This window comes from Nothoprocta perdicaria, unplaced genomic scaffold (genome assembly GCF_003342845.1).
Source record: "Nothoprocta perdicaria isolate Ctin4 unplaced genomic scaffold, notPer1 scaffold_295, whole genome shotgun sequence".
Lineage (NCBI taxonomy): Eukaryota > Metazoa > Chordata > Aves > Tinamiformes > Tinamidae > Nothoprocta > Nothoprocta perdicaria.
Genome location: NW_020455527.1, coordinates 289,760 through 302,599, shown reverse-complemented (window position 1 = coordinate 302,599; position 12,840 = coordinate 289,760). Strand labels below are relative to the sequence as shown.

The window sequence follows — 12,840 nt, the reverse complement described above, 5'->3', positions numbered from 1 at the left end:
TGTAAAGAAATAAAAAGTACATAGGAAGATGTTCTTTTGAAGTAATGACCTTGAAATACTCCTTTTCAGTCCTTTTCTCCCGTCAGAGGGAGACATTTGTGTATCTCTTACCAAAAAGAAAAAAAAAAAAAAAAAAAAAAAAAAAAATCCCCTCCTGTACCACACCTGGAAAGTACCAGCTATTCAAATGTGGAATTTTGCTCTTGCAGCTGTTCTGCCTTAGATGTATGTGAATTATGGCAACTCCAAGGAAGGAGAGGAGAAAGAAAAAAATATATATATATACTCATAAAATACTGTGTTAATTTGGGATAGTGACAAAATTAAAACTCGATTTTTATTGAATCAGAATTATCATAATTCCTACTGTTTTCCCAAGTTGTTTTCCAGTGCTGTTGGAAATTTGTACTCCTGAGAATGCCTAAAATAAAGCTGAATATGCAGGTTTTTCAATATATTTCCACAACAGGTACAGCAAAAGCAATGACCTTGGGCAGCTTGTCAGTGTGTGTGTGTCTGTGCTCTACCAGTGAAGTACAGAGAATCTCCTGTTTACATAGGAGAGGGCGCATGCCCCTCTTGCCCATTGTATTCAGCCGAAGATGCTGCTGGGGGCCGGCCTCTCTGCTGTGAATAGGCTTGCCTGGCAGCTGCCCAGGGCTGCAGTGCCCCCAGCGCGGGATGCAGCGCGCCAGGCATGCCACGTCCTGAACATCCTGCTCCTCAGCACGCACAGGAGGCGGGGGGGGCAATGAAAAGTGCACGAGAATTTACACTTGTGCTGCTGTGCCGTATCAGTGGGCTTCAGAAAACAACAGGGAGTTCAGCAAGGCTGAGCGATGCTCATCGAGATGGAGCTGCCAATTTGCAGAGTTTCTACTCCACAATCCCCTGCTTGTCTTGTCTACCAAGCAGCAAGTAGTATGGCAGGTCTGAGGGATAGGGTACCTAATCACTGTTTCCACCTGTTTATGTTAAAAACTCCCTTTTCTTTTGCCTTCATTTCCATATCTGGCATTCTACACTCTACCACTCTCTCGCTCCCTCATCTTTCAACAAAAACGACTGGAGAGCTCTACTCGCTTGAGCATTTATTGAACAGGGAAGACAGTGTAAAAATAGGCAGAAAAAACTTGTCATTTCTTTTAGGCTTAAAATCTTCTTTTGAAATTTGTTCCAGAAACTGTGGAGAAGAAAGCAAGTTAATCTGGCTTTTCCTAATGCATCAATTATCATAAATATCAGTTTTATAAGCCTACTTCTAAACTCCACCTGGACAAGAGATTGAAATGGTATTGCTTGCATGATTTGTAGCATTGCTCTGGAAATCACTTGGTGGAATCAAAATATGCTGGGCTGGATTATATACAAACTTTTCTGGACTTTAATATTTATCTTTAAGTCTTGCATGATTTCTTTGGAGAAATACTTTATTAAAGATTTCTACCATTAGAAATAAAAATACGAAAATCATTCAGGCATCAGTATGTAATATTGCTTTAAACTACCCCTAGTAGTGCAAATCGTTACCTGAAATATCGTGAGTCAGAGCAGACTAACATAATAGTTGATCTGTTCATTTGGTCATACTTGTGAAGCGATGTGATACCACATCTTTGTGGTTTGTTGTTGGTGATATCTAAATCTGTGTTTCAAAAACACTTCAAAAATTATCCAATGTGCGAGACTAAGAACTGAACTCAATATCATTTTACTGCATCAGAAAAGACTATTTGATCTATTAAATATTCAGTTTTCAAGACTTAACTATCAAAAATGATTAAAGTCTCAACTTTATTTGGAGGAAGAAAAAAAAAAAGGCAAAATCAGAATTTTGACCAAAGGTTGTCTGCTATACTGAGGTGGAGTGGGAAGTTGTATTTTAGGTCCTGATCTTGCAAAGGTTATTACCGAACTATAAGCAATGCAGTTAAGAAACAAATCAGAGTATATTAACTTATATAATAAAATCAGGAATTTAGTATAACAAGATGAATATTTAATAAAGAAAAATACCGTGACTTGTATTTTTGGGTTTTTGAATGGGTTGGTTTTGCATTCTCTCAGTCTCCATTTATGCTAGTTTTACTATATTATGTTGTTTTTTAATTAATATTTTGTAAATTTTGTTTGTATAAACAGATGAAAAACTAGTTTTGGCAGGCTGTACAAAGTAAATCTTACTACAAATAATGTAGCAAGGAAGAATACACACCAGCTAAATAATTGATGATATGATTGTGAAACCTCTCTTGTTCCACAGGAGTAATCCTATAGTTTTAGAATGCCCTCTAGTAGAAGTAATAGAATTCAAGTAACTCTAAACTTGGTCATCTTGCCTTCAAGGATCATGTTTTCCGTATTATTTACTGGAAGTGTGTACCGTGGGAAGATATTTGCAAAGTCTGTGGCAAGGTAACAGCTGAAGCTAAAAGGTCAACAGACTCCCCAGTTTAGTATGGATGATGCCTGCGTTTGCAGACAGTGTAATTGCCTCCGCGTTTACAAAGGTTACACAACTGTTCACTTGCAAGTTTTGAAGGTTTGTCATTTTCAGAGCAATTCCACCTAATGAAGAACAGAAATACCTTGCAAATTAATACTGTCAGCTTCTGACATGCTGAGAATTTTCACTTCCAAGAAACATTACTCTTTAAATTTCTCTACTTGGCTTCCTATTTGAAGCTTTTTTCAGCACTAGAATAGCTAAACAGATATGAAGAAATAAAGCATCCTGAAAGTCTGGTATGCTTTGAATTCTTAATAAAAGCTGTGTAGATCTCGGAGGACTGTGTTCATGTTAATAAACTTTCTGTTTATAGCAATGAGAATAACCAAAGCAGAAATTATATTACTATGTGACGTTCTTGTTGGAAATAGTGAAGAAGATAGGCTGTAAAATGTAGCATTGTTTTCATAAGGGTAGTGGTTGGTCCTCGCGTTTTGCACTCATTTTCAATGCCCACCTTTTTCTTCAATATTGTTCTGTATAGCTAGGTGAGTATTTTATTGCAATGTAATTAAAATTACTTTTATCATCCCACCAATCCTTGCTTATAGTCATTCCAAGCGACAGTAAATTTTCTTGACTGCTTTTAATATGTAAAGTTATTTGATACGTCATGTCTGTGGTTAATTCTTGCCTTTTAACTTATCTGAAGGGTGTTGATATCAAGTGTTTGCTGTGGAAAAGTTAATTCTTGTCCACACAGACTTTATTGTAAAATTAATCAAATTCTTCAAATCTTCTTGATACTCTGGTAAGATAAGTGAACTAAAAGCCAACTTGTGCAGTGTTCAGTACAATGTTAAAGCTACCTAACTGCATAATATAACTCTTGGAAAATGTACTGAGCTTCAGAGTATCCCGATTACAAATTTGACAGAGTTTCCAGAATACATTTCAATATATACATGCAATTTTCTGTTTTGGGGATTATTTCTGATAGAATATTCATTTATTGCCATAAATAATGGAAACCATCCAAACACAACGGAGCCTAGACTTTATTGACATGCAAATATTAATTTATTCAGCACAATTTACTCAAATACATTGACCAGATTTATTTAATAAAAATGTCAATGGCACTAGGAAATAAGCAAAGGGATATTTTATTTATATGCATTATCACAAAAAATGTTTTGTGCAGAAATTAGGAAAAGAAGTAACAGTGACTATGAGGTAAAGGAAGCTTGCTGAGAGAACTGATTCCGTTCAAGATATTTTTTGAAGAACTAAAGACAAGAGAGTTCTTAGTTTTTCTGTACTGTTCAAAAATTGTTCAGAAGTTCCTGACAGAAATCTCCTCCATTCGGTGCCCAAGGGCTCAGTTGTGATGAGCACTGTACAGTATGAGTGGGCACATAACATAGCTGCTGTTTTCAGTGCTTTGTGCCTCTTAGAGTGCATCTTTCACGGCCTCGCTGCTTAAGGACTTCACTGGAACGTCTGCATGTATGTTGCATTACTGACTTGGGCTCTCAAGTAGGAAAAGCAAATACACCTTAGATTTAAGTTGTCTTTTCTTGAGAGAAAGTAAAACCAGGCCTTATGCATAAGCAAAGTAAAAGTCTGTCAGTATCAAGATGAGTCTCATTAAAATTTTTCACAATGATTTTGTGCGACAAGAGCACAAAGAATTATGTGATAAGAGAAAAGGCAAAGGTGAAGTAAATATAAACATCCAAATTCTGTTATATATATATAATATAAACATCCAAGAACTATTTTTCATGGCTTATATGTCAGGAAGTGGTCTGTAGGATGACAGCAGACATCCAATTCCACATTTACTCCCCAATTTATGTTTATTTCTCAAGAGAAGCAGTAAAGTAAGGAAACAAAGGGGAAATAGTGTGAATAAAGTTTCATCACTTAGACTTTTTTTTGATTGGAAATCAAAGCTTGTGTGGCAATTATTTTATTTTTTTTTTCTGGAAAACAGAAAACAAGCAAACAAAAAAAGCACTTTAAGCCCTCCATTAAAAAAAAAAAAAAAAAAGACAATAAAACACTGTCTGCAATATCAGAGGTCTGAGAGCCAAGACCTGCCATAAAGAATGGCAGGAACCATGAAATAGACTTTGAAGTGTTTAGAATCAATTTTAGATGGCAATTAACTTTGTTTATAAAACACAAAGGCAGTATATATTACCTGAAGTAGATAAAGGTTATGTTCTTCCAGTTGATCGTAGATGAAAGTGGTGCATGTTTTTGTCTCATTTATGAAGATCATGAGATAATTCCAGTATTTGAAGTATTGAGAAAAATTGACCAAATTCAAATAGAATTTGGTTTCATTTTATATATTTCATATACATAATTTTTTTTTCTTTTTCTATAGGGATGCCCTTTGCTTCTATTTTAGTTCATTTTCTTTTAGTAATAGTCATTAATTCCACATCTGGAGAAACAGAAGTGAGATTCAGTGGACAAACAGAGTTTGTAGTTAACGAAACAAGTACGACTGTTATACGCCTTGTCATTGAGAGGACAGGGGAGCCCGCTAACGTCACAGCAATTGTGTCGGTAAGAAACTGCCAGCTGTCTCTTGGAAAATTAATGTCTTTTGGAAGTTTTGAATGTTGTTCATTCTTTCACCAAGCAAGTGAAAAGGAAGGGGGTGGAGGGAGTGTTCACTGGGACAATACTTCGCTTTGGACAAACGGCACCCAGATTCTGTAAGAGCAGCTTCCTGTTGATTATGTCAACAGTATCAAGATGCCTTCAGGTACAAACATCTCTTCAAGAGCCTAGATCCAGCTACTGAGGGAGAACTGCAAGTTAACGTCCTTGTTTGAGTTTTGATTCAAGCTGTTTTTTCTTACCAAAATACGAATGTGCAAAGATTTTGCCTGTTCCAGCTTTCTTTAGCACTAATATTTTAATAACAACTCCTTTCTTTGAGTCAGGTGTTCTTATGAATTTTAAAAGGCACATTGTTCAATTGTTTGGGAGATTGGGTCTGCTGTGTTAATATTATTCCATTAGCTGTTGTTAGGCATGATCCTGATTGTACTCCCCTTAATCATTTAAACTCTTTATGGTGTACTAAACTGCATGTATATGGAGTGAGGTGATATGTGGTGTGAGGAAGGAGAATACAGCATTGCTTCAGAGATGTGCTGGTTATGAATTAGTAGACAAAGGAAGCAATCATGTTACCACATAATACTCCACCCTCCCCAGTGTCAAATATGAAAAATGCAGATTTTATAATTGCAAGGAACAGAAATTGTTCTGTAGGGATCATAGAAGAATTCATCTTGCCCATTCTTAGCAATCAAACCGTTAAGCAGGTGTAAGCCAGCCTCTGGACTCCTTCTACTCCCTAGATTGAGACAGGAAGCAGAAGACAATTGCATTTGAAGGTAAGCTCAAGACAGGTAACTTATTGTTACATATTTGTGGGAGAGAACAGTCATTTCCATTAAAAGACAGTCATATGGTACATTATACATAAGGTACAGAGTTGTGATGAAGAGAGTTAAAAGTGGTTGTTTAGTTTGGATAAAGGAAGATTTAGCTTTACCTTCTGACTAGAAACACACTGGATAGTAGCAGGTGAATTTGGGAGAAGTGTTGTGTGCGAAGAGGAATGTATGAAATCTGAGTGATCAATTCAGAATAATGTTATAGGAGATAGTGGGAGAGTAAAGAGATGATATTCAATTGTGTATTTATTGTAGATTTACGGAGAAGACACAGGAGATTTTTTTGACACATATGCAGCCGCATACATACCTGATACAGAAACAAACCGAACTGTATATATATCTGTCTGTGATGATGATCTTCCAGAGGCTGATGAGACATTCGTATTTTACTTGACACTACCAGTAAGTCCCACTTTTTAAATTTATCTGTTTTCTCTGAAAGCACTGCCTAAGCTGAGTTGAATGGTATTGCATAGATTTCAGTGTAGTTGTGCTGCTTCTAAGTGGTGAATCTGAATAAAATGAGTTTTGAATGTTAGGCAGGACAGAATTTACTGCTCGTTGTATTCTTTGGGGTTTGCCATTCTTGGGGGTGTTTAAGTGATGCTTTTGTGCAGTACAGGCATAATTTGAAACTTCAGCACACAGTGCATCCAGCCATGGACATTTGAAGATCTTCTGTTAGAAAGAAGAATTGGACTGTGAAGAGGCTATTAGGCTTTCCTGTTTTCCTGTATAGACTGTATCTCAGAGAGGGTGGAAGTAGCAAAGGAAGCAGGATAACTTCCAATCTTTCAGAAGCTGAAATAAAACAGACCTCTCTAGAAAACAGAAGTCAACAATATATTGTTAACTGCCTACATATTGCTCAGTTATACAAGTGTAATGTTCTGAAGAGTGTGAATATTCTCTCTTTTGGGGAATGGTGCCTGGATAACATTTCATGGCTTTGAAGACTGAAATAATCTCAAAAAGAAGAGTCTTTTTGTCTACTGCCAATTTTTATAGACCTTGGGAGATGTTGACAGTAAATGTAAATATTTGTGCTTTCCCTTCATCCCTCCTTGGATTTATAAAAGTAACATTTCATTTTTACCCTGTTTAAAAATTTTTCTCCTTCAATTGATATTTCTGTTTGTATAATAATATCTTTCAGAGTTTCCATTTTATATGCTATTAGGAAGAGCAACTTTTTGGTTCCTGGTTCAGTTCCTACTACATGTATACCTAGTTCCCTATACTATGGTATTGTTAATAGATTGTCAGGCAGTGATTAATGATTTATTAAGTTTATTTTAAATATTTTGTTCTTGACTCTATCAAATGTTTTTCTCACTGTGTTATAATTTTGTTGCATTCTATTACTCTAAATAATTGTCATTGTAATAGATAATAAAAAGATAAACAATTTATGTTAAAATATCTACTTAGTCACTGACACCGAACTATTTTCTGGATTTTGCTTATCACTGTATTAAATATTTTTTTTTTTTGTTAATTTTAGAAACCATCTGCAAGAGTAAAACTTGGCTCACCCAAGTCTGTCACTGTAACAATATTGTCAAACGACAACGCCTTTGGAATAATTTCTTTTAACATGGTATGTTTTTTTACGGTATATTTGAAAATTTTATAAAGCATTTTAAAGATGCTAATTATTTAAATGAATCCCTTTAGAAAGTGTGGTTGACTTACATGTTTGAAATCATTTCTAGAAGTAAATCATACATATGTACTTGATTTTCACAAAAGTACACTTTAATAATACTATATGCATTTACCTTTTAAGACATAGCCTGAGTACCTCAAGCATAGCGAGGTCCTATGCTGCTAATATTAAAGATAAAAAATATCTTTAAGGTTATTTCAGTCTCACTGGCCCTCGTTTATACGTTGAGGTCTATATTCAGTAATAAGGAAACTTAGGAATAATGCCAGAGAAAAATTAAAGACAAACTTGTGCTTTTGAAATTCTTGAAAATGTATGTATTTTCTATTCTGCAAGGAGCATTTTCGCACTTAACTCTCTATCTGAAGGAAGCCATGATGATATATGCAATTCTGGGGATAAGAGGCTAGGGATCACTAGTATAGTGGAGAAAAACGGCAATTGTACAGAGACTGTGTTAGTAGAAAAAGGGGGCTATGCTTTATTATCAGCATTATGGTAGATATTCTTTGTAAAGGTCTTCACTGAAAAAGCACAAGAGCATTAGAAATGTTTAGAAGCACAGTGCTAAGGCATACTGCTGTCTGAATTACTCAAATCCTCGAAAATCTTTCATCTACCATGGTCTGAAAAAGCAACCAATAGTGTGACCCAATTGATTATCCTGGGGTAATGTGTATATAGTGACTATGTTAATTTACAGGAAATAGGTGCTATTTGCATAACATATGATGATTTTTCTTTATCTGAAATCTTTCAAGCCTTTTATTAGCTGAACTAATTGGTTGCTAGGGAATGTATGCCATCAGTGGACTGGTTTGCAGATTGGATTAACTTGTCTGTGGGAGTTTGGTATTTCTATGGTAACAGTTTCTTCATTTTGCTGTGATGTTTGATCTGTGCCTGATTGCCTGTCTCTCTTTTCCTCATTAGTCTGCCTTAATCACAGTGAATGAGCCCAGGGGTAGAAATGAATCTGTGCCTCTCACTCTAATTAGGGAGAGGGGAACCTATGGGACGGTTGTCGTGACTTTTGAGGTGAGTTTATCAAAAGGGCTTCATACCTTAGCCTTTGGATGAAACTGGAAGGTTGTAACTGTAATTTATGAAAATACATATAAAAGTTGAGGTAGGACAGAATACCAATATCTACATTCTTTAAATCTGTTCCATAAAATGGAAGGTATTTCTTGTCACAAGGAAAATATTGTAGTAATCTGGCAGTTTAAATGGAGGAAAAATAAAGAGATACTAGAGAAAACCAAATAGTTTTAAGGTGCTTGAAGAGGCATTTTTATTTTGTATCAGTAGGAAATGAAGGATATTAAGAGTGTAAGAAATGTTATGTAAATTTGTTTCAAAATCTCTCTATATTTTTTACCAAAAAAAAATCAGAGTGGACCTTTAATGTTGTCCCATCTTTGAACGTGTAAGTATGTGAGCTCAGTGAAAATCTGTCGCTATAAGAAACTGCAGGCTGAGCTCCCCAAAACTGAAGCTTTCAGATTAACTGGTGTGAGCATTTAGATTTTTGTTTGCTTATTGGATTTGAACATGATACAGATATTGCTTTTATTGATTCCCTTTTCTTATCTGACATTTTACTGCATGCTATGAAATTATATGTAAAGCAAAGGTTCTTTAATATTGCTCTTTCTTTATCTATTCTCTAGCCTTACAGGTTATTGGGGGGGTTGATCTGGACCTGTCTGAAAAGCTTTGTACTGCATTTTATTTCTGTACTAAATATTGTATGTACAGTTAAAGTATATAGTGTGGTTCTTAGTGTAATATCTTTCAAATGTTTGTTTTAAGGTCTAATAAATTTTGTTATTTGCAGAATTCATCAGGTTCCTTTCACAACATGGTTTATACATATAAGTTGAAATACAATATTTTAAATTGAAATACAGTATTTGATGTTAAAAGCTACATTGCTTCTGAAAGACTTCTCGGTGCTTTAATTTTCCTTGTTAAATAAACAGAATAATATTTGCGTATCAATGTTTAAGCTCAGTTGTGTTTGCACAGCACTGGCTTTCGTTATTTATAAATGTCAGTCAAGATATAAAGGACGCAAAACCAATTACTGCTCTTATTTTTCCTAAGAACTTACTATGCAGTAATTGTAATTGAAATAAAGTTATAATGAACATTCTTACGATCATGTTAAAATATTGATTATGCAGCAGTTGATACTAAAGAATCCTCCTGTGCCCATAAGAAAGTAAATTTCTTCCTGTCTTTCTGGCTATGCCTGTTTCCTTCTGAGTAGTTATTTTGACTTATTCCATTTGCCAAAAAAGAACAGATTTTTGCAATTGAATATGCCTCTTGTGGAATAGGATATGACTCAATAGTGAGTTGCTGTGCGTGTCAGGCACTGCATGTTGATTATTGTCCTAGTAGTAGATTTGTGGTGGTGTTCTGCTCACATCTCCTCATAAAACTTGTTTCTTTAGATAGCAGATGGTCCAAACCCAGCTGAAGAAGACTTAAGTCCAGTTAAAGGAAATATTACATTTGCCCCTGGTAAATCAATGCTGATTTATAACTTAACAGTGCTGGATGATCAGGTAAGGACAAATTGCTTTCCCTTTAGTTTTGGATTTGTAGAAGCTGAACTTTTGTAGGAATTGGAATAACCGATAATCAATATGGTTGCTTTAGGCAAAGCTAAGAAGTGATTCTGCTTAGTAAAGTGATGATAAATATTGGCTATGTGGACTGTATTTTTAATCTTTATAATGCTATCTGTGTAATTCTCATCAGTGTCTTTAGTTTTTGAACATACTGTGGCCTGACTGCCCTGCAGTCTGCAAGAAACTTATAAACAATCAGAAAAGCATTGTTTTTTTAAGATGGAATGCTAAAGTGTTAGGTACCTGGCCAAGGGTGATGTTCTTTAATGAGGTATTGATTCCAGTGTATTTGTCTATTAGACTGCACTTGCTATTTCCTTTTTTTTTTTTTTTTTTCCAATATTTCTCTTTAAATCTATTCTGCTTCTTTCTAGTTGCTCATCTTGCAAATTCAGGCCATGTCTGCATTGTTAATTTAGGTGGTTCTTTTTGCCTTTACTAATTGTTTAGGTAATGGGAACCATGTCTAAAATGATGTGTTGATTTTTATATGCGCATTTTTGAGGGTAGAAGTGTATTTTAAAAGATTGATCCAAAAATGGAAAAAAAAACCCTGAAACAAGCAGACAGTCTAGTGCAAATTATTAACACTGAGTTGTAATTGTAACTGCTCAGTTTTTGAAATGGCTATATGAAAATGAAGCTTATATGTTCTAGAGTTTTCTTTTTTATTTCATAGTCAATAAAACATTTTCTGTTCTTCAATTTGTGATTTTTTCATCTTTCCATACCTATATTGTTGTATTTTTTTCATTGTAAAATGGGGGTGGGGAGAAATAGAGGCACCAAAATAAGCAAATATGGTACAGAACATCTTAATACAGAAATTCACAAGAGAGAAAATAACAGTGGAAAGGTGTCTTTCTTAGAAGTGATTCATCTTTTAAGCTTTCTATTATTTTTCTGATAGTGTAAGTACTTTTACACATCTCTAATGATATTTGTAGCCTTAAGAGACTGCCAGCCTGGTGTGTCTGAACTGTAGAAATGTCTCTTAGGCAAGATGTAGCATTTCTGTGCCTTACACACACACAAAAAAAATGTTAATCTTTTTGGGAGGATGTGGTTTTTTTTTTTTTTTTCTTTTGGAAGATGCTCTCAAAATTTGGTCTGTTGATGTGTGACTGATTCCCTCAGTGAAAGCAAGAATGTGAAAAATGGATGATTATTGTGATGAGATTCATAAGAATCCAGTGTTACTCTCAGAACATAGAGCCTTTAGGAAGAGAAGGGAGAAATAAAAAGAAATGAGCCTTTTTTTTTTTTTTTTTTTTTTTTTTTACTACAGAAATTAGGAGGCTGCAGATCTGATCTCTTCAGCAGTACTTTTATGATTGTTTGGTGGTATACATTTCTTTTATTAGGGAGGAATAATGGAAACTTTGTTTAGGAGAAAATGAAAGAGGGGAGGCAACATTGAGAATCCTTTCTACTAAAGTCTTTGAAGTTTAATTGGTGGATTTGTTGGCTAATCAGGATGCAATTAAGAGCTCCAGGATGCCCTATTTATACATGACATGGTGATGTAATCTACAGCTAAATTTCTACATGTCGTTAGACTCTTTCTCACATCCATATTTTTGCTGTGAAAGGAGGTATAGTAGTGGATGAAAAAAAATGTAAGTTAGCATGTGTGCTGGTAAGAAAAAAATAACTATTGTATGTCAGGAGAGAGGTGATTTAGGGCTTCCAGAACTCAGGTTGAAAAAAGCTGCATCAGTCAACCGCATTATGCAAATTTAAGTGCCACTGGCCAAGAAAGGGATAGAATTGGCATGAGCTATAAAGAGAGCTGCATGTTCACTCTTTTAGCACTAAGAAAGGATCTGAGGGTGGCCAATTAGCAAATGAGCAGGAAAGAGAAGAAATATTGGACAGCAGGAAATTCAGAACTTGTTTAACTCGGTAAACAAAAATGCGTAAAAGGATTTGTCAGCTTTACAACAGAATGTTACCATTAGCAATAAAAAGTAATTTTGGCCTGGAATTTCTCTCAGAAGCATGTAAGACTAGTTTTGTGAGTTTGCAGCAAGGCTCATATGCAAAGATCATTCATAATTTTTAAAGATTTACATTAACCTATATTCATATTAATAATGAAAAAAGTGAAATCATTAGTAATGAAATTAATTTAACAAATCAAGATATAGGGAATAATATGTAGTAATGTAGAAGGAAAACATCATCCTTAAGCTCTTTAATTCCAGGGTCATAAGCCATGCTATACCTGTTGCATCTGGTATTAGTGAAGAAATAAGAGAAGCAAAGATATTTAAACAATTGTCTGGTGGAAAAAATATCAGTATCCAATAAATACCTAAGCAGCAAAAAAATGCAATCTTGGATCCGTGTTCAAAACTCCTCAGGGACGTGGGTGTTTCTGGAGGTAGGAAGTCCTCCTTTCCCAGTCATCCAGAAATGAGAGTCAAGGTAAATTGGGCCCACCTATTTTTCCCATGTTCTTTTACTCATATATAGAGATAAATCAATGCTAACATCAGTGAAAGTGTAAATCTAAATAGCTGGGGGGAAAACTCATTTCCGAATCGAGATGGGTTTAGATGTTGGGAATCAGATCATCTCATAGTT

At 35.0% G+C, this 12,840-nt stretch overlaps 1 protein-coding gene across 1 annotated transcript in view; it reads left to right on the top strand.

Moving 5' to 3' along the window:
- The first annotated feature begins 4,089 nt into the window (after positions 1–4,089).
- ADGRV1 (adhesion G protein-coupled receptor V1) overlaps positions 4,090–12,840 on the top strand; it is a 225,333-nt gene continuing 216,582 nt past the window's right edge. The window contains exons 1-6 of the mRNA XM_026041834.1: positions 4,090–4,168; positions 4,848–5,032; positions 6,193–6,342; positions 7,445–7,540; positions 8,543–8,647; positions 10,072–10,185. Coding sequence (XP_025897619.1) covers positions 4,090–4,168; positions 4,848–5,032; positions 6,193–6,342; positions 7,445–7,540; positions 8,543–8,647; positions 10,072–10,185 — 729 coding nt within the window. The remainder of the gene's footprint in view (positions 4,169–4,847; positions 5,033–6,192; positions 6,343–7,444; positions 7,541–8,542; positions 8,648–10,071; positions 10,186–12,840) is intronic.